This window comes from Astyanax mexicanus, chromosome 19 (genome assembly GCF_023375975.1).
Source record: "Astyanax mexicanus isolate ESR-SI-001 chromosome 19, AstMex3_surface, whole genome shotgun sequence".
Taxonomy (NCBI): domain Eukaryota; kingdom Metazoa; phylum Chordata; class Actinopteri; order Characiformes; family Acestrorhamphidae; genus Astyanax; species Astyanax mexicanus.
Window position 1 is genome coordinate 21,229,113 of NC_064426.1, and position 21,625 is coordinate 21,250,737.

At 39.9% G+C, this 21,625-nt stretch overlaps 2 protein-coding genes across 3 annotated transcripts in view; one reads left to right on the top strand and one right to left on the bottom strand.

Annotated features, from left to right (window-relative positions):
- Positions 1-6,119, top strand: part of kcnh6a (potassium voltage-gated channel, subfamily H (eag-related), member 6a) — an 85,884-nt gene extending 79,765 nt beyond the window's left edge. Inside the window, exon 16 of the mRNA XM_007251112.4 lies at positions 185-6,119. Within this exon, the coding sequence (XP_007251174.3) occupies positions 185-523 (339 nt within the window). The 3' untranslated portion in view covers positions 524-6,119. The remainder of the gene's footprint in view (positions 1-184) is intronic.
- Positions 6,120-8,912: 2,793 nt separating this feature from the next.
- On the bottom strand, positions 8,913-21,341 carry dcaf7 (ddb1 and cul4 associated factor 7). Of its 2 annotated transcripts, none has more exons than XM_022677363.2 (7): positions 20,825-21,341; positions 17,523-17,681; positions 16,600-16,711; positions 16,367-16,485; positions 13,868-14,077; positions 13,364-13,481; positions 8,913-11,643 (listed from the first exon to the last, which is right to left on the bottom strand). In XM_022677363.2, the coding sequence occupies exons 1-7, from the start codon at positions 20,960-20,962 to the stop codon at positions 11,468-11,470; spliced, it is 1,032 nt and encodes a 343-aa protein (XP_022533084.1). In that variant the 5' UTR covers positions 20,963-21,341; the 3' UTR covers positions 8,913-11,467. The 2 variants fall into 2 exon arrangements, with proteins under 2 accessions (XP_022533084.1, XP_022533090.1); XM_022677369.2 differs by having other exon boundaries at positions 8,913-11,640; positions 20,825-21,340.
- Positions 21,342-21,625: the final 284 nt, after the last annotated feature.

The following is a 21,625-nucleotide window of genomic DNA, read 5'->3' on the forward strand; positions in this document are numbered from 1 at the left end:
GTAAATACAAAAAGCAGTTTTTAATGATAATTTTATTTATTAACGGATAAAAGCTATTCAGTATCCAGTTTTCCAATTTTCTTCACATGACTGTATGTCTGTGTCTTTTCACATTACAAATATGGGTAAATATCCTTTTTGACAGTATTAACTGATACTCAGTGCTACTGTCCTCATTCTACAGAGCCCAGACTCCGACAACCTCAACCACAAGTCCTGTGAGTCTTTGTCCAGCGGTGTTCACCTGACCGTAGCCTCGGACGACACCATGTCCATGTCCCCAGAGACTGAGCCAGCGCCCCCTGGGGCTCTGAGCATCCCTACACATCTTCAGCCCCAAGCCCAGGCCCAAACCCAAGCCAAAGCTGAAGCCCAGGCCAAGGCTCATGCCGCTGGGCCACTGTGTGGCAGCCTGCGGTTCCCATCTCTCCCCGAACACCTGGAAAACCCCAGCACCTCTCGGGACACGGCGGCAGCGGAGATCCAGCGGCACCTGTCTGACCCCATTCTCCCGGGCAGCTAGAGCCTGCGGTGGGCTCTCCGCCTACTGTTGTTATTTCACCTCCACGGGCCCTCCACACCTGGGACACTCATGTGGGGACCCACTGTCACACACTCTACAGCAGCCTGGTGCTGATCATAGAACACTTCACACTCCTCTGCATGAGCCTTCCTCACGTTTCTCTCCAACATCATCTGCAGTACCGTGAGCTTTAATTAATCACTAATAAAGCTGCTAATGATGGACACGGGGAAGTCCTCATCGAGCTGAGAGAAGAGTCGGCACATGGTCACTGACAAATGCACATACGCTCTCAGATCTTCTCAAGTTGCTTCTCAAGCTGCACCCAGAACAAAGCACAAATTTAAACACTGAACAAACTTGACTCTCTGAAAGGAAAGATGTTGCCAAAGGTGTTATTTATTAGTGCACAACCTTCACTTGTAGATCCATCCATGCTGGAACACTCCCCTTTAGGATGTCCAGTCGACAGAACACAGCTCTTTTTAGATGTAATACCCTGTAGGGGTCTGCGTTTCATTCTAAGTCGGATGGTTTGATGTATTGCATTCTAAAAAAATGGTTTTATACAAGACTGCAGTTTTTGGATTCTCGACTCTCGAAGTTTTTCCATTCAAATTTCACGTCAGCAGTGCTGCACTGTGTAAATATTAAAACCACTGACATTGACAAAAGCCAAATCAGGCAGGTTTTGTGGGGGTTTCCTATTATGCAGTGGTCAAGACCTACCAAAACAGGTGAACCTGTGACAGAGCTATCGGTGCTTAAGGCTCATTGATGCTCATAAAGGCCCCACAAAGGCTAACAAAGGCCTCACAACTCTAATGTGCTCTGTGCTAATGTCCACAGAGCAGAGACCATAGAGCAACTTCAGAGGGCTTGCGGAGTCCATGCCTCAACAAGTCAAGCGCTGTGAGTATGATCGGGAGATCGCTGGTTTGAATCCTGGTCATGTAGCTTGCCATCAAGAGTGTAACTCTTCTCCTTAGAACAGAGTTACAAGGGGAAAGAGTGAAATCCTCCTTCTAAGATACAAATATAGCTAAAGAAGTGGAAGGCTAAAGTTTAGCAACCTAGCTGTCGGTTAACTAGTTAAGTTTAGGGCATTGTATGTCTTCAAAAAGAGGGTAGGTGTTGCAGCAATTAATTACTATTGTTCATTCCTTAAGAAATCTCTGATGGGGAGCTGAACGTAGCTTTCATTATCATTTGTTTTATTTTTGATTCCACTTTAAATGATGCATCTTCTGCCATCTATGGCACAATTTAAGGTGAAACAGGAAAGTTTATGCTTAAAAATGGTCATAAAACATTGAAACTATGCTAAAGTAGTAGCAAAATAGAGGGGTAGGGCTAAGTGGTAGGGCCCAGGCATGAAATGGATTTGGGCCTAAGTAAACTCAGTGGTGCATTTTCCAAAGGGTTGTTTTCCAATGTCATAGTAGACCTTTTTAAAGTTTTTTTTTTCCAAATGCAGACTGCTATATTTTATTAAAGGGAACACACTGTATATACAAGAAGAGACTGAACATTTTTCAGTTCCAATTTGCCAAACATGCAGGTCTTTTCCCGGCCACCTTTGTGTGGATGGGAGGAAGAGCCAATTTGTTTTCCACAGCAGCAGCAGATGTCGCCATAAATCCATCTGAGAGAGAAAAAGCCACCAGGGAGCTTGGAGTCAAAGTTGCGCAGCATATTTACTGAACATTTTTCAAAAGCTTTGGGGAATTTTGTGCCATATCTCTCCTCAAAACTAGAGAGGAGAAGATCTGCTGATGAAACATCTACCATTCTCTACGTTCCTCCACAATCCCTTCACGTCTTTTCAGTAGCATCCCTGTTCATAAAACCCATTTTTCTATCTGTATGAAGCTTGACGTGTCTCAGAAGTGGCACAGCTTCACGGTTATCAAAGGAAAAACGTTTGAGAGATTTTGCTTTTGCAAAAGAATATCTGGTAACAGTAGACCCTCTGTGCTCCGGCTTCTTCTCTCTGGATTGCTGGGCTTCGAGGAATCGTTCCTGAGAAGCAGCACCTTCACCGAGCAAAATACATTTTTGTTCCTTGTTTTTGAGTCTAACTGGGATGTTTTGGACCTGTTAAAGCTATTCTGACCAGAACTTGCTATAATAAGAAAATATCCTGGGCATTATCTAACTGTGTGTCATGTTATTGAGCTGTTACTCAGCGACAGAAATGTATTTGCAGTGTATAGAGTTTTTAATTTTTCAACGATGTGAAATATTTTATGAATGATGAAGCATTCGGTTCACATTGGAAGCAGTGGATTAGAGATGACTTCGTCAGGTACCAGGAGAAAAGCTATGTGATTCAGTACATCGTGTGGATTTAAAGTGGGGAATGGTGGAGCATTGGGAGATGCTAGGGTCCTAAAACACCAAGCCGACAAAAATTGATGAGCATCTGTGGATAAGCATTGCATAAAGTTTGGGCACCCCTGATCATTTTTATGATTTTCCTTTATAAATCACTGGTTGTTTGGATCAGCAATTTCAGTTAAATATATCATAAAGCAGGCGAACACAGTGATATTTAAGAAGTAAAATTAAGTTTAAAGGATTTACAGAAAGTGTGCAATAAATATTTAAACTAAATTAGGCAGGTGCATATATTTGGGCACCAAACAGAAAAATTACATCAAGATATAGTAGATACCTTCTTTTGCAGAAATAACAGCCTCTAAATGCTTCCTATAGCTTCTGGTTGAAGGTATTTCAGAACATTCTTCTTTACAAAAAAAATTCCAGTTCCATGATGGCCATTCCAGAATGTTGTACTTGTTCCTCTGCATGCATGCTTTAGTAGATTTTGAGCAGAGTTTAGTGTTTAGGGTCGTTGTCTTGTTGAAGTTTCAATCTTCTCACTGATTCTTGATTGTTCTTAAAAATATGCTGATATTGACTAAAATCCATGCAACTCTCAACTTTAACAAGATTCCCAGTACCTGCACTGACCACACAGCCCCACAGCATGATGGAATCAAATTTTACTGTGGGTAGCAAGTGTTTTTCTTGGAATTCTGTGTTTTCCTCCATTCATACCATACTCCAAAGGACTCACTTTTAGTTTCATCAGTCCACAGCACCTTATTCCAAAATTAAGCTGGCTTGTCCACATGTGCTTTAGCTTTAGCATACCTCAAGCGACTCTGTTTGTGGCATGTGCTCAGGAAATGCTTCTTCTGCCTTACTCTCCCATACATCCTCTTCTTGTACAAAGTGTGCTGAATAGCTGAACGATACACAGTGACTCCATCTGCAGCAAGATGATTTTGTTGGTCTTTGGAGCTGATCTGTGGGCTGACTATGACTGTTCTCTTGACTAGAACTGTCCCTGTGGTTCTTCCATTTCCTCACCATGTTTCTCACAGTGGAAACTAACAGCTAAAATCTCTGAGATAGATTTTTGTATCCTTCCCCTGAACCATGATGTTGAACAATCTTTGTTTTCAGGTTATTTGAGAGTTGTGTTTTGAGGCTCCCATGTTGCCACTTTTAGGAGAAGATGCAAAGAGGAGAAAAACTTGTAATTGGCTCCTTAACCCTTTCTCATAATTGAATTCACCTGTATATGTAGGTAAAATGTCAATGAGCTTACCAAACAAATTTTGTTTCAATAATTAGTGCTAAAAGTATTCAAAGGGTGCCCAAATTTATGCACCTGCTTAATTTTTAAAAATAATTATTGCACACTTACTGTAAACTAACTGAAATGTAAACTTAATTTCACATTTCAAATATCACGGTGTTCATTTGCTATATGATATGATTAACTGAAATTACTGATATAAACAAACCAATATTTTTTAAAGGACAATCATGAACATTTTTTGGGGTGCCCAAACTTTTTCATACCACTGTATATTGCAATATTATATAAAAAAAAAAGTTTTGACCGTATGTTACCAAAAGTCCCCAAAAATCATGCTGTATATTATTATTAATGCCCAATTAATGTCCACAATTGTAGTAAAATAATAACAATCGTGCAACTTTGTTCTTTTGTATCAAGCAGCAAAAATACTGTAGCATGATGTTTGTTTTTATTGCCTTATGTGACACTGTACTTCCTGCAATGCAATTATGCTAACTCAATATTCGCTTTATTCGCTCACCAATGCAGCCTCAAAAAATTGGTCGCTCTCAGGAGCTTAGCAAACTTCAGCATGGTACCATGATAGGATGCTGCACCTGTGCAACAAGCCTAGTCATAAAATTTTCTCACTTCTAAATATTCCACAGTCAAATGTCAGTGACATTATAACAAAAGGAAGCGACTGGGAATGAAAGCAACTTGCTCTGTCAACGTAAAAAAAAAGACGTAAGACGTAAAAAAACAGAGGTCTCCCAACTTTATGCAGAGAGAGTCACTACAGACCTCCAGACTTGTGTTCTTCAGATTAGCTAAAGAACAGTTTGTGAAGAGCAGCCTTACATCATCGGCGAACAGAGACTTTAGGCAATATAGTGTATTTAACGTAAGCTCTGAAGGTGTTCAGGCTTATAATATACTGTACATGAAGCCATAATAAAGAATGATATTTGCATCCATTATTTAAGTATCCTTAAAACTGGATTTGATAACGAGTGGGCATTTGGGTAACAGTACATTAACTAACCGAACACAAGCTAAAACAATAACACAGTAGCACAACGATGTAGCAGCTCACAAAGGAACACATTTAAAAGGTTTTTATTAATGAAGAGACACTGTTAAATGCAGGATTATGTAGCAGGTTTATTAACTTCAGAATCAGCTTGATGTTTCAGGGGAAAAATACCTCTGTCTCTGTCTTATACTTGAGATGATGCTTCTGAATACATCAGCTTATCAAAAAATATGCATGTACAGCTGTCCACTCTCCAACAGTAGGGGGAGCCAGGGAGCACAAAATGTAAATTCTCACATAATGTTACTTTGAGCCAAGTGTAATATTCATATTATTTTTATTTTAAACCTTGTAATAACTATAGCAATAATAAGATACACCTACAAATGAATAAAACCGACTCTCTCAGTTGAAAGTGACAAATTAGAATAGGCATTGTATTGTATATTTTGGATTTGGAATCTGAAGGTGTGGATTTAAATAGCTTTAAATTCAGCTGCTTCTTCAGTGTCTGCTTGGTGTTTTAGGGCCCTTAATGCTGTTTATTTAATGAAGTGGATATTTTAAAGCCGTCTTCTCTGCTGGATTGATCGTGTGTGTTTAGGAGTGTGTGTGTATGAGACAGTGGGATATGTCAGACATGCTACATCATCATTATAAACTGTCACTGTTTTTGAAACGTGATTAGTGTGTGTGTGTGTGCGCGCACGCGTGAGAGAGAAAGCGCAAGAGAGAAAGAGAAGCTGCTGAAATGTTTTTCTCTATAGAGTTCCTGGTTCGTGTGGATCAGTCTATGCTGCTCGTGCAGAGTGGGCGTAGCCATGTGATGGAGGTGAATGAGTGTTTAATTCAACTGAAAACCTTATTGGACTGTTAAGGTTTCCAAAAGCACAACAAGCTTTTACTGGTATAACTGTTTCTGATTTTTTTTTTTTTTTAGAATAAAGATTATTTATAACACACTAGTACAGCCTCCTGTAATGTTTTTCTGTGTGTGTGTGTGTGTGTGATATGTTTAATTAACTTCTTGTTTGTCTTTCTGTCTAAAATGTCTAGTTGTGCTCTCTAGTATGAATGAATGCCATGTGAGCTGTTTTTTTAAAGTGCTCCGGTGTTTCTGTATAACCCTGCTTTAGTTCCCTAAATTGGAGGTCTTTGAAGCAAGACATGATTTCAGCTCTTGCTCATAAATATTCATACATGCAAACATATCGCCTCTGAGAAAAATGTTTTCAGAGATACAGCCTTAGTTGTACAGATATAGCAGTAAGTGCTAGGTAAAGTTACCCATTAAACTTCACTTAACGTCAGACTCAGCTTCGCTTGGCCCTGCGGCTGAAAATTTTTTTTTCTGCATTTATTTGCAAAAAATTAGAAACTGTCAAATTAACGAAAAAGATGCAGTTCCTTCAAATTCCAAAATAATGCAAAAAAAAAACAAGTTTATTTAGAAACAACAATACTAAAGTTTTATTTAAGGGAGAGTTCAGAATCAGTAATTGGTAGAATAACCCAGATCTTGACATGCTCTCCACCAGTCTTTCACACTGCTTTTGGATGACCTTATGATACTACTGGCTCAAACATTCAAGCAGTTCAGCTTTGTTTAATAGTTTGTGGTCATCCATCTTCCTCTTGATTACATTCCATTAGGGCTGGGGCGACGCGTCGAAATAATCGACGTCATCGATTACGAAAATACATCGATTTGCATAACGTGCGTCGGCGCGTCGTAAATATGTTAATTAACACGGTAACATAGAAGCATAGAACTATTATTTAATTAAAATGATTTTTAAGAACAGCTAAACACAGTTCTGCAAGTCAAACGCGGAGGAGTTCACGTGCAAGAGAGAGAGAGAGAGAGAGAGAGAGAGAGAGAGAGAGAGAGAGAGAGAGACACACACACACACACAGAGAGAGAGAGAGAGAGAGAGAGAGAGAGAGAGAGAGAGATTCGCTTGTTCTGGTGAGAGCTCATATTCTAGTCCCATTCATAATTCTACAGCTCCCTCAGTGTTTTCTGCCGTATTTTGCGGCTAGCGCGAGCGCTTACAACTGACACCGTGGACCGCGAGGTGCCGCCGCGCTTGTGCCGAATCCGACTCTCTGCTGAATCTGACTCCCGCTTCGCGGACAGAATCGGCACAACACCCCCGCTGTAGAACTGCGGTAGTGAAAACAGCGCTTATAAATAAATTAGTTTAGTTTCACTTTCAGTTTTCGTTATTTTTTTTTTTTATAAAAATATAATTAAAAAACAGACGCCTACATCTCGGACTATTTTCTGGAGCCCGGGTCGGATTTACGGGCGGGCCTCGGGTCATGTCGGGTTCGGGCAGAGAATCTAAGCTCTAGAGAGCTTGGACTCCGGAGAGCAATCTCCAGCTACAAAAAAACGCCAGCGGGCATCTAAAGTTTGGGAGCATTTCACGCAAAAGGGCAACAATGTGGTCTTCTGCCATACGTGCAAAAGGAGCACTTGAAGCGCAAACATCCAGGAGCACTATGTCAACAGGGTCACACAGTAAGTTACCGTTTACATCAGGGTCTCCGCGGGTGTCCTTAAAAAGACTTAAGGCTGTCTACCAAAGGTTTTAAACCTGCCACAGGCAGAAATTATACATTTTGGTTTATATTTGTGCATGGCATTTCACAGTTTCCAGAAACAGTAGCATTATTCATAAGTTCAGGTGTTTAGCTAAGCTAGCTGCCTTAAGTTATTTTAGCCAGCGCCGTCGGCGCTGCGGTGTTACACCGTTTTCTGTCACCGTCGGAATTTTGTGACCAGTGCTCACGGTTATGAGCGTTCATTGGCAAAACGGAAGCTTTCTATACCTACACCTTACCCTCAGCCCTAAACTTAACCGTTTTGGCCAGTCGGGGTAAACATTAGAAACGAACACGTTTCGAATCGGCCAGTGCACCGGTCTGCTGAGAACTACTTGCCCGTGGTCACAAAATCTAGCGGTCACAGAAAACAGTGCAAACACGGTTGTGGTGTATGGGAGCTTATTCATTTTTAGCGTTATAGATCTAAACGTGTTGTACATGTAAGTGATTATAAGTGTGGGGTTTGGTTTAGTAGGCTTGTGTTGTTGTTGTTGTTATTATATATAAATATAGTATTTTATCGTTTGCTTTAAAACGTAAAATAATAATTATTTAAATATGTTTCTCAATAAATAGATTAGTCGACTAATCGAAAAAAATAATCGTTAGAATAATCGTTTAAAAAATAATCGTTAGGGACAGCCCTACATTCCATATGTTTTCAATGGAATTCAGGGCTGGAGATTATACTGGCCATGACAGGGTCTTGATCTGATGGTCTTTCATCCACACCTTAATTGATCCAGATGTGTGGAATTGAGCATTGTCCTTCAGAGTTGGGGAAAATTGCGAATTTAGAAGGAAGTAAGTTTTCTTCCAGGATAACCTTGTATGCAGCTTGATTCATGCGTCATTCGACCAAACTGCCCAATTCCAGCCTTGCTGAAGCATCTGCAAACTTTAGCCTGGATCTCCTTTGCTTCTCATCAAAAAATGTCCTTTTTCTAGAGAGACATTCTTTTTATAGGTCACTTTGTTATCCTGACTGACATTCAAATAAGTTGACGGTCTCCAGACCTGAACCCCATTGAAAAACCTCTCAATTTAATCATGTAAGATGGTCACAAACCAAATCAAGCTGAACTGCTTGTACTGCCTCTGGCATACTGTCTCTCGAACACAAAAATCAAACACGAAACGGCAAGTTTTCTGGAAGAACAATGCAAGTTTATTATTAGAAAAAACACTGCGTTTGGGCACACACATGTAATCACATATGCACTCTGTCAGATAGGACTGGATCAGAATGAGCTCGCGTGAGCCGTCCATTCCACCAAATTCACCTGCAGCTGTCCTGCAACACAGAACTATTACAATGTAGGATAAACTCGCATCACAGCCAAAATGTTTCCCGGACTGAGCCAACGAGACCGGAGACGCCAAACTTCATCTGGAGAACTAAAGAAAGAGTCACAACATTGCCCTAGCTTATTTATAATATTTATATATGTATGTACATCTCTCACATTGAGCACAAACATGCTGTGAAAGGGAGTGACCTTCCAAACGGCAACAAAAGAGAAAGGGATGAGGCGTGAGAAGAGATTGGAGAGGACACAAGTGAGAAAAATCTGGAAAAAAAGACTGGAAAAATCTCACTTTTTCAGGGTTTTTCCCCCTAAAAGTACCACCCGTTTAAAAAAGGCCAGACTGGTTTCTGGTCCATCCTTCTTCTGGATAGACAAGAGCGGCTTGTGTTACACAGTCCAGTTGTTTCTACACTCCATTTGTCCATTTGATAAGCACCACTGACCATCACTTTGTAGTCGTTCCCTTCTACAGCGGATCAGACACAGCAGTGCTGCTGGAGTTTTTAACATCCTACTCCTGTCTCTATGTCGTAGATGTAAAGTAAAGAGACAGAAGCTGCATAGTTTGTGTTGGTCATCCTTTAGTTTAAATTTATAGTCTGTATGTTTCGCACTATAAGGCCCACTTAAAATACTTTAATTTCCCCAAAAATCATCAGGTGTGCCTCGTGTATGAATTTTACCAGTCAGGTTGTAAGGAGCAGTAAATCCGCTGCGCTGAAGTGCAGCTTTATACAGAGTTTCAGTGAAGTTTCTCCAGCAGTATTGGCATTACCCGTTTAGCGCCATTCAACGATGAGTATTACAGGCCTATAGTCTGCTGCTAACCCTAATTTGCACTGCTGTAGCAGTATTAGCATTCCCAGCTAAGCGCTAGCTTTTTGGCCGTTCAGAGGGGAGTAGAACTAGCTACGTGGAACAAACTGCTAGCTAATATCGCGCTGGTTTATTGGAACACTCAGGGTTCTTCAGTGTTGCGCTGTCGTGCAGCAGTTCGCCGGCATTACAAGTATCTTTAGCGTTAGTGAAAATCTGGATATCTAAACTTATTGTAAATAAACGGAAACGCTTTACTTGCCCAAATAAACAGTTTTCAGGAGAGAAAAAACTGAGGTGTTTAAAAACGTCAGCAGCACTGCTGTGTCTGATATACTTACTTGTACTAGAACGCCACACACAAACACAGAATAAAGCACCACCCAAATAAAACCTGCATTGTGGTGGTTCTGTGGGGTCCTGACCATTGAAGAACATGGTTAAAAGAGGATAAAAAATCTGCAGAGAAACAGATACAGGACTACAGTCAATCACTTTAGCTTTAGAACTACAAAGTTCTCCTATATGCTCAAAAAAGAAATGGTAAATGAGTGTAAAAACAAGGTAGTAGTAATATTGTCGATAGACTTTGTAGAAGTCTATTTTTGATTCGGATACAAGATGTTTGGCTAATAACTGAAGTTTAAGATGACCAGACTGTCAGGATGAACTACAATTCCCTACACATTTCTAAGCTCAAGTCTATTTAGCATGCTCACAGCTGTCAATCAAATGCAGCAAATTTCAGCCATTATATGTGTGGTTGACAGACCTGAATAATAGCATACCATTGACGTGGTTTAAAAAAAAAAAATTAAAAAAAACATGGCATGTTTTGAGATGCGAGACAGAAATTAAACAGGGTTTTGGCATATTTGAGCAGATTTGTACTTCAAGATTTGCCACAAGCTAATAAAATATAAAGCATCATTCCAAGGTAATCTCAGTGCCGGCGCTGGGTAACTATAGTCTTTTCTACTTGAAAACGGAGGGTGCTTACACTGAGAAACATCGAGAGCATTTCTTTTTATACATATATATACTGGTCTGGAAACTGGTCTGCCGTGTTCACTGCGATGATATGTTGCTACACACATCGTAATCTCGATATCATCGCAATAATCGCAAAAATAAGAACCTGCCATCAACAGTTACATCGCAAACTGAAGAAAAGGGACCCGATGTGAGTCTAACATACGAAAATAACAACAGAAAATAATAAAAGACAAACAAAACTAAATGAAATGCAACAAAACCACACATCTATTAACAAACCCCCCCCGCCCCCCCCCACACACACACACGCATACACACTAATCACTCACTCACCCTACCCAAACCCACCAGCAACCTCTAGACCCCTACAACAGCACAGAAACCAGCCACTCCCTCCTTCCTCTTCTTCTCCTTCTTCTCCTTCCCCATCTCCTCCACCCTCTTCATCATTTTCTTCTTCTTCTCCTTCTCCTTCTCCTCTATTATCTTCTCCCTCCTCCTCCTCCTCTTCATCTCTCTCGCTGGCACTAGCCCTGCTCTCGTTTGGTGAAGAATCAGGGCCAGTATCAGCTTCGCTGTTAAACCCGCAGGATTTCCAAGCAGTTGTTATAGCAGATGGCGATCCAGTCGGGCTGAGTGGACGCCCACTGCACGTTGTTGATTTCTCCCTCAGCCGTGTACGCCAGGATGGGGTCCTCGATGGCCCGCGGCATCTGCTGAATGTCCCAGATGAGTGCCTGGTGATCGTCCGCTACAGTTTAAATTAAAGAGAGAGAGGACCAGGTAAAGAGGACTGTTCAAAAACAGACACGGTTAAGACAGTGAGGTATCTTTGGGGCTCTAGCCTAAGCTTTGATGTAACTTAAGGGTTCTAGTCTATGCTTTAATGCATCTTTAGGGTTCTAGTCTAAGCTTTGAGGTATCTTTGGGTCTCTAGCCTAAGCTTCAATGCATCTTTAGGGTTCTAGTCTAAGCTTTGAGGTATCTTTGGGCTTTAGTCTAAGCTTTAATTTATCTTTAGGGTTCTAGTCTAAGCTTTGATGTATCTTTAGGGTTCTAGTCTAAGCTTACATGCATCTTTAGGGTTCTAGTCTAACCTTTGAGGTATCTTTGGGTCTCTAGCCTAAGCTTCAATGCATCTTTATGGTTCTAATCTAAGCTTTGTTGTATCTTTGGAGCTCTAGTCTAAGCTTTAATGCATCTTTAGGGTTCTAGTCTAAGCTTTGTTGTATCTTTGGGGCTTTAGTCCAAGCTTTGATGTATCTTAAGGGTTCTAGCCTAAGCTTTAATGCATCTTTAGGGTTCTAGTTAAAGCTTTGAGGTATCTTTGGGGCTCTAGCCTAAGCTTTGAGGTATCTTTGGGGCTCTAGCCTAAGCTTTGATTTATATTTAGGGTTCTAGTCTAAGCTTTGATGTATCTTTAGGGTTCTAGTCTAAGCTTTGATGTATATTAGGGGCTGTAGCCTAAGCTTTACTGCATCTTTAGGGTTCTAGTCTAAGCTTTGAGGTATCTTTGGGCTTTAGTCTAAGCCTTATTTTATCTTTAGGGTTCTAGTCTAAGCTTTGATGTATCTTTAGGGTTCTAGTCTAAGCTTACATGCATCTTTAGGGTTCTAGTCTAACCTTTGATTTATATTTAGGGTTCTAGTCTAAGCTTTGATGTATCTTTAGGGTTCTAGTCTAAGCTTTGATGTATCTTAAGGGTTCTAGCCTAAGCTTAAATGCATCTTTAGGGTTCTAGTCTAAGCTTTGAGGTATTTTTGGGGCTCTAGCCTAAGCTTTAATGCATCTTTAGGGTTCTAGTTTAAGCTTTGAGATATCTTTGTGCTTTATTCTAAGCTTTGATTTATATTTAAGGTTCTAGTCTAAGCTTTGAGGTATCTTTAGGGCTCTTAGCTAAGCTTTGAGTCATCTGTCGGAATTATCTATGGGATTCTAGCCTCAGGTATATTTAAGGCTCTAACCTAAGTTTTGAGGTATCTTTGGGGCTCTTGCTTAAGCTTTGCTGCATCTTTGGCGTTCTAGTCTAAGCTGTAAGGTTTCTTTGGTGCTCTAATCTAAGCTTTGAGGTATTTTTGGGGCTCTAATCTAAGCTTTGAGGTATTTTTGGGGCTCTGCTCTAAGCTTTGAGGTATTTTTAGGGCCCTAGTTAATGTTTTGATGCATCTTTGTGACTCTAGCCTATGCTTTAAGGTATCTATGGGACTCTAGCCTAAACTCTGATGTATATTTAAGGCTTTAGTCTAGGCTTTGAGATATCTTTGGGGCTCTTGTCTAAGCCTTGATGCATCTTTAGGGCTCTAGTCTAACCTTTGAGGGATTTTTGGGTCTCTAGCCTAAGCTTTGAGGTATATTTAGGACTCTAGCCTAAGCTTTGAGGTATCTTTGGGACTCTAGTCTTCGCTTTGAGGTATCTATGAGATATGTGTGTGTGTGTGTGTGTGTACTTGTGTGTAGCTGTGCTGGTCTCTTACCTGCAGTACAAATGTGGCAAGAGGAGTGTGGGGCCCATGCGATGCCATTCACACAGGCACGGTGATTATTCAGTCGGGCCACCGGCGTGCAGGGCACACGTACGTCAAGAATGACCACCTACAGCAGAATCACCACTTTAAACCAGAGTTTAACACAAACTACACTCAAAAAATTCTACTACAACAGCGTCTACTGAGCAGAGACTGCAGACACCAAAGTAAAAACAAGAAATAAAAAGCGAGTGGAAGATTTAAAAACGCAGCACTAATTTCGCTTCTTTTGGTAACAGATATTCTTCACTGTTAGTAAGCCTATGTTCATTATTTGTTAAATAAAAATAAGGTATTATACATAGTGATATTGGCTGCATTCCAAATGCTTGTCTGTTAAACCAAATACAGAAATAAAGTCCACTCATGAGACCAGGGTTCTTAAGTGATTGAGCTTCTATGATTATCATGTTCTAACTGAACCCCAGCCAAACCCCCACTGACTGATGTTACCTCCATGCCATCCATGGCCATGGTGGCCAGGTAGTTGGGGTCCTGCTTGTTCCAGCAGAGGCGGAGCAGCGGGTGGTGTTGAGGGTCTTCGTAGATGATGGTGCTGTGCTCCAGGTGACGGAGGTCAAACATACGCACTGAACCGTCTGCTCCAACAGACGCAAACATGTCTCGCCCTCCACCCGCACGACTGAATGCAATGTCGTACACCTGCAGCCCAACCACAAAGATAAATATACATACTATATGCAGAAAAAGTGTTTACTACTGCTGACTAGGGGTGGGAATCACAGGGCAGCTCACTGTATGATATATTACAATTTGTTGCACAAGATATCGATGTATTCAAAATAGGGCTGTCCCTAACGATTATTTTTTAAACGATTATTCTAACGATTATTTTTTTCGATTAGTCGACTAATCTATTTATTGAGAAACATATTTAAATAATTATTATTTTACGTTTTAAAGCAAACGATAAAATACTATATTTATATATAATAACAACAACAACAACACAAGCCTACTAAACCAAACCCCACACTTATAATCACTTACATGTACAACACGTTTAGATCTATAACGCTAAAAATGAATAAGCTCCCATACACCACAACCGTGTTTGCACTGTTCTCTGTGACCGCTAGATTTTGTGACCACGGGCAAGTAGTTCTCAGCAGACCGGTGCACTGGCCGATTCGAAACGTGTTCGTTTCTAATGTTTACCCCGACTGGCCAAAACGGTTAAGTTTAGGGCTGAGGGTAAGGTGTAGGTATAGAAAGCTTCCGTTTTGCCAATGAACGCTCATAACCGTGAGCACTGGTCACAAAATTCCGACGGTGACAGAAAACGGTGTAACACCGCAGCGCCGACGGCGCTGGCTAAAATAACTTAAGGCAGCTAGCTTAGCTAAACACCTGAACTTATGAATAATGCTACTGTTTCTGGAAACTGTGAAATGCCATGCACAAATATAAACCAAAATGTATAATTTCTGCCTGTGGCAGGTTTAAAACCTTTGGTAGACAGCCTTAAGTCTTTTTAAGGACACCCGCGGAGACCCTGATGTAAACGGTAACTTACTGTGTGACCCTGTTGACATAGTGCTCCTGGATGTTTGCGCTTCAAGTGCTCCTTTTGCACGTATGGCAGAAGACCACATTGTTGCCCTTTTGCGTGAAATGCTCCCAAACTTTAGATGCCCGCTGGCGTTTTTTTGTAGCTGGAGATTGCTCTCCGGAGTCCAAGCTCTCTAGAGCTTAGATTCTCTGCCCGAACCCGACATGACCCGAGGCCCGCCCGTAAATCCGACCCGGGCTCCAGAAAATAGTCCGAGATGTAGGCGTCTGTTTTTTAATTATATTTTTATAAAAAAAAAAAATAACGAAAACTGAAAGTGAAACTAAACTAATTTATTTATAAGCGCTGTTTTCACTACCGCAGTTCTACAGCGGGGGTGTTGTGCCGATTCTGTCCGCGAAGCGGGAGTCAGATTCAGCAGAGAGTCGGATTCGGCACAAGCGCGGCGGCACCTCGCGGTCCACGGTGTCAGTTGTAAGCGCTCGCGCTAGCCGCAAAATACGGCAGAAAACACTGAGGGAGCTGTAGAATTATGAATGGGACTAGAATATGAGCTCTCACCAGAACAAGCGAATCTCTCTCTCTCTCTCTCTCTCTCTCTCTCTCTCTCTCTGTGTCTCTCTCTCTCTCTCTCTCTGTGTGTGTGTGTGTGTCTCTCTCTCTCTCTCTCTCTCTCTCTCTCTCTCTCTCTCTTGCACGTGAACTCCTCCGCGTTTGACTTGCAGAACTGTGTTTAGCTGTTCTTAAAAATCATTTTAATTAAATAATAGTTCTATGCTTCTATGTTACCGTGTTAATTAACATATTTACGACGCGCCGACGCACGTTATGCAAATCGATGTATTTTCGTAATCGATGACGTCGATTATTTCGACGCGTCGCCCCAGCCCTAATTCAAAATAATGTGATTCTGTGATACTTATTATATAGAAAGACATTTCTCTATGATACTTTGTTGATGCTTTACGGCATCTCTGTTACTGAAGAGGATAAAATACTCCTTAATAAGTGAATACCAGGAATTTATTATTATTATTTATTACAAATAAACTATTACAAGTTAAATTCTTCACCACAGGTTTACTTATTTGATATTGCCACGCTCTAAACACCATTATATTTTGGAAAATTTAAGACTTCAGATCATTTAGGCTTGAAAAGCATTATTCAAATTGACATGTACCTTAGTTAGACAAGGAACAAATACATTAAGCAATGCAGTATATTATTCTTATTATGTGTTTATTATCCTCATCTCTGTTGTTGCCAAAAGGCTAGGGATTAAACGATAATATACATAAACACATTTTTAGAAGACTGAAGTGAGCTGCCTATAAACCCAGTCCTGTGTTTATTATGTTTCCTGTGTTGAGGTCGAGGTGATGGGGATTCAGGAAAATGAAACTGAAATCTCTCACCTCTTTGTCGTGGGCGATGAGCTGGGTCTTGACATGACCAGATACCAGGTTTACCCTCCCCAGAACCTGCCCTGTCTCCAGACCCCATATGGTACAGGTGGTGTCGATACTGGAAGTGCCTGAAAGACCATATTGAACAGTTGTTAATTACATTTTGACATGATGCAAAAAAAAAAAAAAGAAAAAGAAAAGAAAAACATAATACTACACATATGATGCAGCAGCTTTTTTACCTAGAAGATTGGGGTCGACCTCATTCCAGTCAAAAGAAGTCAGAGGAGCGCAGAAGTCTGAATTTTTGTTGTTGTTCAGAAGGCATTCGAGACGAGTCTCTGTGTCATTCACCTGATGGAGAAAGACATATTGACAGTGAGAAAGTAAAGAAAAAAGTTCTACTAGTATACCGGTAAACCTTATCACGGTTCTAGTTAAAAAACTGTAACCTGTGGAGTTGTTTAAAATTTGACAATACGTTTACGGACACATTTGAATGGATTCTTATGGGGAAATGTCTAAGCCTAAAAAACGTCAGCCCTAAAAAGGGTGTAATATCAGTAATATCTGAAAAGGCTCTTCATATTTAGCTCAAATATCACATCCCACCCCCCCCCCCCCCATGGAACTGGTAAAGTTTGCGAACCTAATTTTTACGGGTGGCCATGTTTTCACCAACAAAAGTAGGTTCGGGAACTGGGAACGTTCGTTCACAGTGGGATCTAAAAAAATACTAACTTCTTTAGCATGAACCGTATTCACCACCACTGTGCCACGCCCTCTGTTGATGATGTATGATGTGACGTTTTGATGGTTTCACTGAAACTGGTGAAAACATGGGCTGGTTTGCTGAAAAGCACCACAGTTCTCATTAGCCTGAATGGAACTGGTTCAAGAACCACAGTTATTTTGGTGGAAAATCTCTTAAAGAGAAAGGCTGCTTAGAGCTACCATTAGCCACCAAGATTTTTAACTTAAAAAAATAATAATAATAATTTGGTTTAGACGTACATTAACCTAACCCCATAAGCATATCTTACATATCTAAAATCTAGCCTACGTTTGATCTTGAGCGATGAGCTGGTGTTGCCATCTCCAGTACATTATTTGATTATTAATTTAATCGACATGGGAAGTGAATCCAAAGCTTGAGTGTTCATACCCTCCAGATCCTCAGGTAATCTCCACTCGTGGCCAGCAGGTCTGGGTAGACCCCCTTAGTGTCAGGAATCCACATGATCTTGGTGGTGGGATAGGGGTGATCAAACGTGTTCCTGCACACAAACTCAGAGCTCTCCTCATCGAGGCCAACCAGCTGCACCTGTACATAAAAAGAACAAGGAGAAAGAAATGCATATCAGAGACACACTGAAAACAGAGTTTTGTACAGTGATGATGATCCATAATGCTTGTGCTCAGTTCTGGTGCTAAAGAAATATACGGCCATCCATAGTTCATTGTTGTAACACCCTTAATTCAACCAAAAAAGGCTTATTCTTTTTCTGTTGAACTGTATGACCTTCACATTTCTGTAACATACTGTTAATTAACTGCACAAGTGTTACTCCGGACTAGTGCTGGGTGGTACATCGGTTCATCAGGTTAATATAGTGGAGGGGAAATTAAAACCAGTATGCATTTTTTTCCTCAGACAGCCATACCACTAGAGGTGCTGCTCAGTGCTGTGTAGAACAGCACCGCCAAAGAAGCAGATACAGCTCGCTAGATAACGCTAGTCAGTTAGCATAACAAGCTAACACGCTAAAGTGACTGTAGCTCAGCTCTGTGGAGTCAAACACTGTCCTGCCTGGAGAGAAAATGAGAACAGCACTTTATCAGAGGATCTCCTGCTGCTGTAAAATAGAAAAACAACAGAAAATGAACAAAGCTTATACAATTATTTACTCAGAATAGAGATGAATGGAACTGCACAATCGATCCACAGCTCAAAAAAACGTTTCTCGCTTGTCAAAATTGCACAGTTATCAAAATAATCAGTTTCATCTGCCCTGAAAAAAAAACCCTGAGGGCTCCACTGCTAAGTATAAAAGGATATGCACTAGATATAGCAGTGGAATTTATACCTGAATTATCAAACAGGGATATTTAAATGTTTAAAAGGGATTACTTTTACTTTTACTGTCTAATAAACGGTGGAACATACTCTACACAGAGAGGGAAAAGCATTTGCTGTTATACTAAAAAAAGGTTAAGAAACCCCTGAACTACAGCATAAAGATTCAGGTGCTGTGATGGAAATGAAGCACATTGGTCTAGTTTACACAAGAGAAATCCAATCCTCAATGCAATCAACCTCGCACAGCTTTCACCTCCAACACTGTTTCTTACACATCTCATCTGGTTATCTAGGCCACTGTAGTCTGCTATAGTTCACCTGCCCTATACTGTGTAATGTTCTGCAGCGCCATGTTAACTTGGACTAGAGCAGAAGATCTGAATCAAGAGCAGGAGAAGACTGAACTGTACATTGCAGGTGGATTTATTAATCAGCAAAGAAGAATATCAGTACTATTAATATGATGCAATATTCCATATAACATGCAATATTTTCTGTATTTTTGTACACATACATATACTACCAACCCAAAGCTTTTAGAACCCCCCCCCCCCCACACACACATATTTTTACCCTTTATTTTGCCATTTAAAGTTCTTTGGGTACTTGATAAATTAACTAAAAGGGGAAAAAATAATTTTAGTAAAAATGTTACTACACTCACTACTGCAGCATTTACACACAGAACATTCAGTCCATCACCATAAAATTAAATTGCCTAATTAAGCCGTTAATATCAGTAGCATGAAAATTCATGAAATGACAATGACAGCAATTAGGTGTGTGCTACATTATAACACATTGTAGCACATGCACTAATATTGCAAAAATCCTCTGAAAATATTGAATCTGAAATATTGTAATTTAATTTAGGGCCATATGGTTCATTAGGGTACCACTTTTTTGCTGTTTATATCAAAAATAAAATGTATATTATTCTCAAATTATATCTGTTGACTTTCATTTATTTTACTTCAGTGTATTATTAGTTTCAAGACTAGGTGTGTGCCATATTGTATCATATGCAGTAATATCGGCAACATTTATGAGTATCGTGAATTAAATTATACCCTGAAATATCATGCTATATTACCCACCCCTAATTATCACCACTTTTTTTGCTGTTTTTAGCAAAAAAAAAATACTATTCTCATTTCCTATTATATATCTATAGGAGGCAGATTATATCTGTCCAGTATCATTTATTTTACTTTAATCCTGGATATATGGAGTGCATTATTTGTATCCTGAATTCTGGATCATTGGCTTCTGCTACAAATCTGATAAAATTCTTGTATTTTTTAATATCTCAGTTAGGGGTGTGCCACATCTTATTGTTTGGTAATATTTATTCTGTTGCATTATTCTGTCCTTGATTTTTTTGTCAATGTTTTCTCATATCATCAAGAATATCGTTATCACTGACATACCCTGAAATATTGTGATATTATTGCAAGGCCATTTGTCTTTGTAATCCTTGTTATCAACCATTGATATCTGAATATTCTTTAAAAACAAAAATTGAAAATGTCTGGAATATATAATAAGAGAAGGATGGATAATCACAAGCCATCAAACCAAGCTGAACTGCTTTTTTTTGCACAAGGAGTGGCATAAATTTATCCAAAAGCAGTGTGTAAGACTGGTGGAGAAGAACATGCCAAGATGCATGAAAACTGTGATTAAAAACCAGGATTATTCCACAAAAAATTTATTTCTAAACTCTTAAAGCTTTATAAATATGAAGTTGTTTTCTTTGCATTGTTTGAGGTCTAAAAGCTCTGCCACTTTTTTGTTTTTTCAGCCATTTATCATTTTCTGAAAATAATGCTCCAAATGACAACATTTCTATTTGTAATTTGGGAGAAATGTTGTCCGTAGTTTATAGAATAAAACAACAAGGTTAATTTTAAACATAAACCTATAAATAGCAAAATCAGAAAAACTGATTCAGAAACTGAGGAGGTCTCTAAGATTTTTTTCCAGAACTGTATGCAATGTGTAATTTCATTAAAACGCTAGTATTTATCAAGTGTAACGTAAATGTTAGATGCCCAAAATATTTTTTTAATGAAAAATGTGTTATTGTGACAGGCCTATTCAGTACTAACCTATAAGACACCTGCCATTATTTACAGAGATGTATGTTTGTTAATATAGAAACCCTGAAGGGAATCCACTGGTAAATTAAAAAGCTCTACAGTAGTTTTATATTCATTAACGTTCATTAGAGACCTAGAGGTGTCGGAGTACTTAAACACACAGTACAAGAGCTCCTCCATAAGGGGGTATGGAGGCCATTGGTAGCTAAACTAACCTAAATAAACATTAATAAAAACCTCAAATAACAAAACTCGTAATATACAGTGTAAAAAGCTTCTGTTTACCTTGTTGTTGTATTCCTCCACGAAGCTGCCGAGCGCGAGCCGAAAGCGCTTGTCGGGTCTGACGCTCCAGTTCATCGCGTACACGGTCCATGGCGCCTCGTATTTATAGATCTCTTTCCTCTTGCCGTGCAGAGACATGGCTGATTATTCCGCTCCACGCGAACCTCGACCGAGTAAAGCGGACTAACCTAACGACCAAATAAACCCAGAACACGCGCGACACGACGGGTTTACCACCAAAACACGACCAAACGCCCCGTTAATTCAGACAAAGGGAATGTCATAACACTCCCGCGGCTCTCCTGCAGCAGCCGAGCTAAACAACGCAGCTCCGCTCCGCCAGACCCGCTCCCTCCGCGTCTCTCTATATCTCGAACACAGCGCTAAATATCCCGCATAACAAAAACAGCGGATTACCGTTTATATCAGTAAATAACCGCCAACTCTCACCGGGCCTTTCCGCGGAGCACACAGCTGAAAAACGACAGCTCGAGGTTTTGATCGAAAATGTCTTTACCCGACTTCAAAATAAAAGTCCTTCTGCAGAGAGGCTAATAATCACAATAAGTTACTCTGTGTGGCGACTAAACATTTAAACATAACTGATCCTATTTTAAAACAGTTAGTTTAACAGTTCTAATTACATAGCTAATATAAACGGTTTTTGAAATATTTTAGATTTTTTAATTATTTACTTTTTTATTACTTTTTTCATTCTTAGTTTTTTATTATTATATACACACATGTGGAAAAAAATAAGAGACCGCCTCAGTTTCTGAATCAGTTTCTCTGGTTTTGATA

What these genes read in the sequence shown, in the direction of transcription:
- dcaf7 (XM_022677363.2), bottom strand. Translation starts at nt 20,962, where the DNA reads ATGTCTCTGCACGGCAAGAGGAAAGAGATCTATAAATACGAGGCGCCA. An exon ending in ATTACCTGAGGATCTGGAGG is followed by an intron (nt 16,712 to 17,522) that starts GTATGAACACTC and finishes TTTCTCCATCAG; the next exon opens with GTGAATGACACAGAGACTCG. An exon ending in GGTCGACCCCAATCTTCTAG is followed by an intron (nt 16,486 to 16,599) that starts GTAAAAAAGCTG and finishes ATGGTCTTTCAG; the next exon opens with GCACTTCCAGTATCGACACC.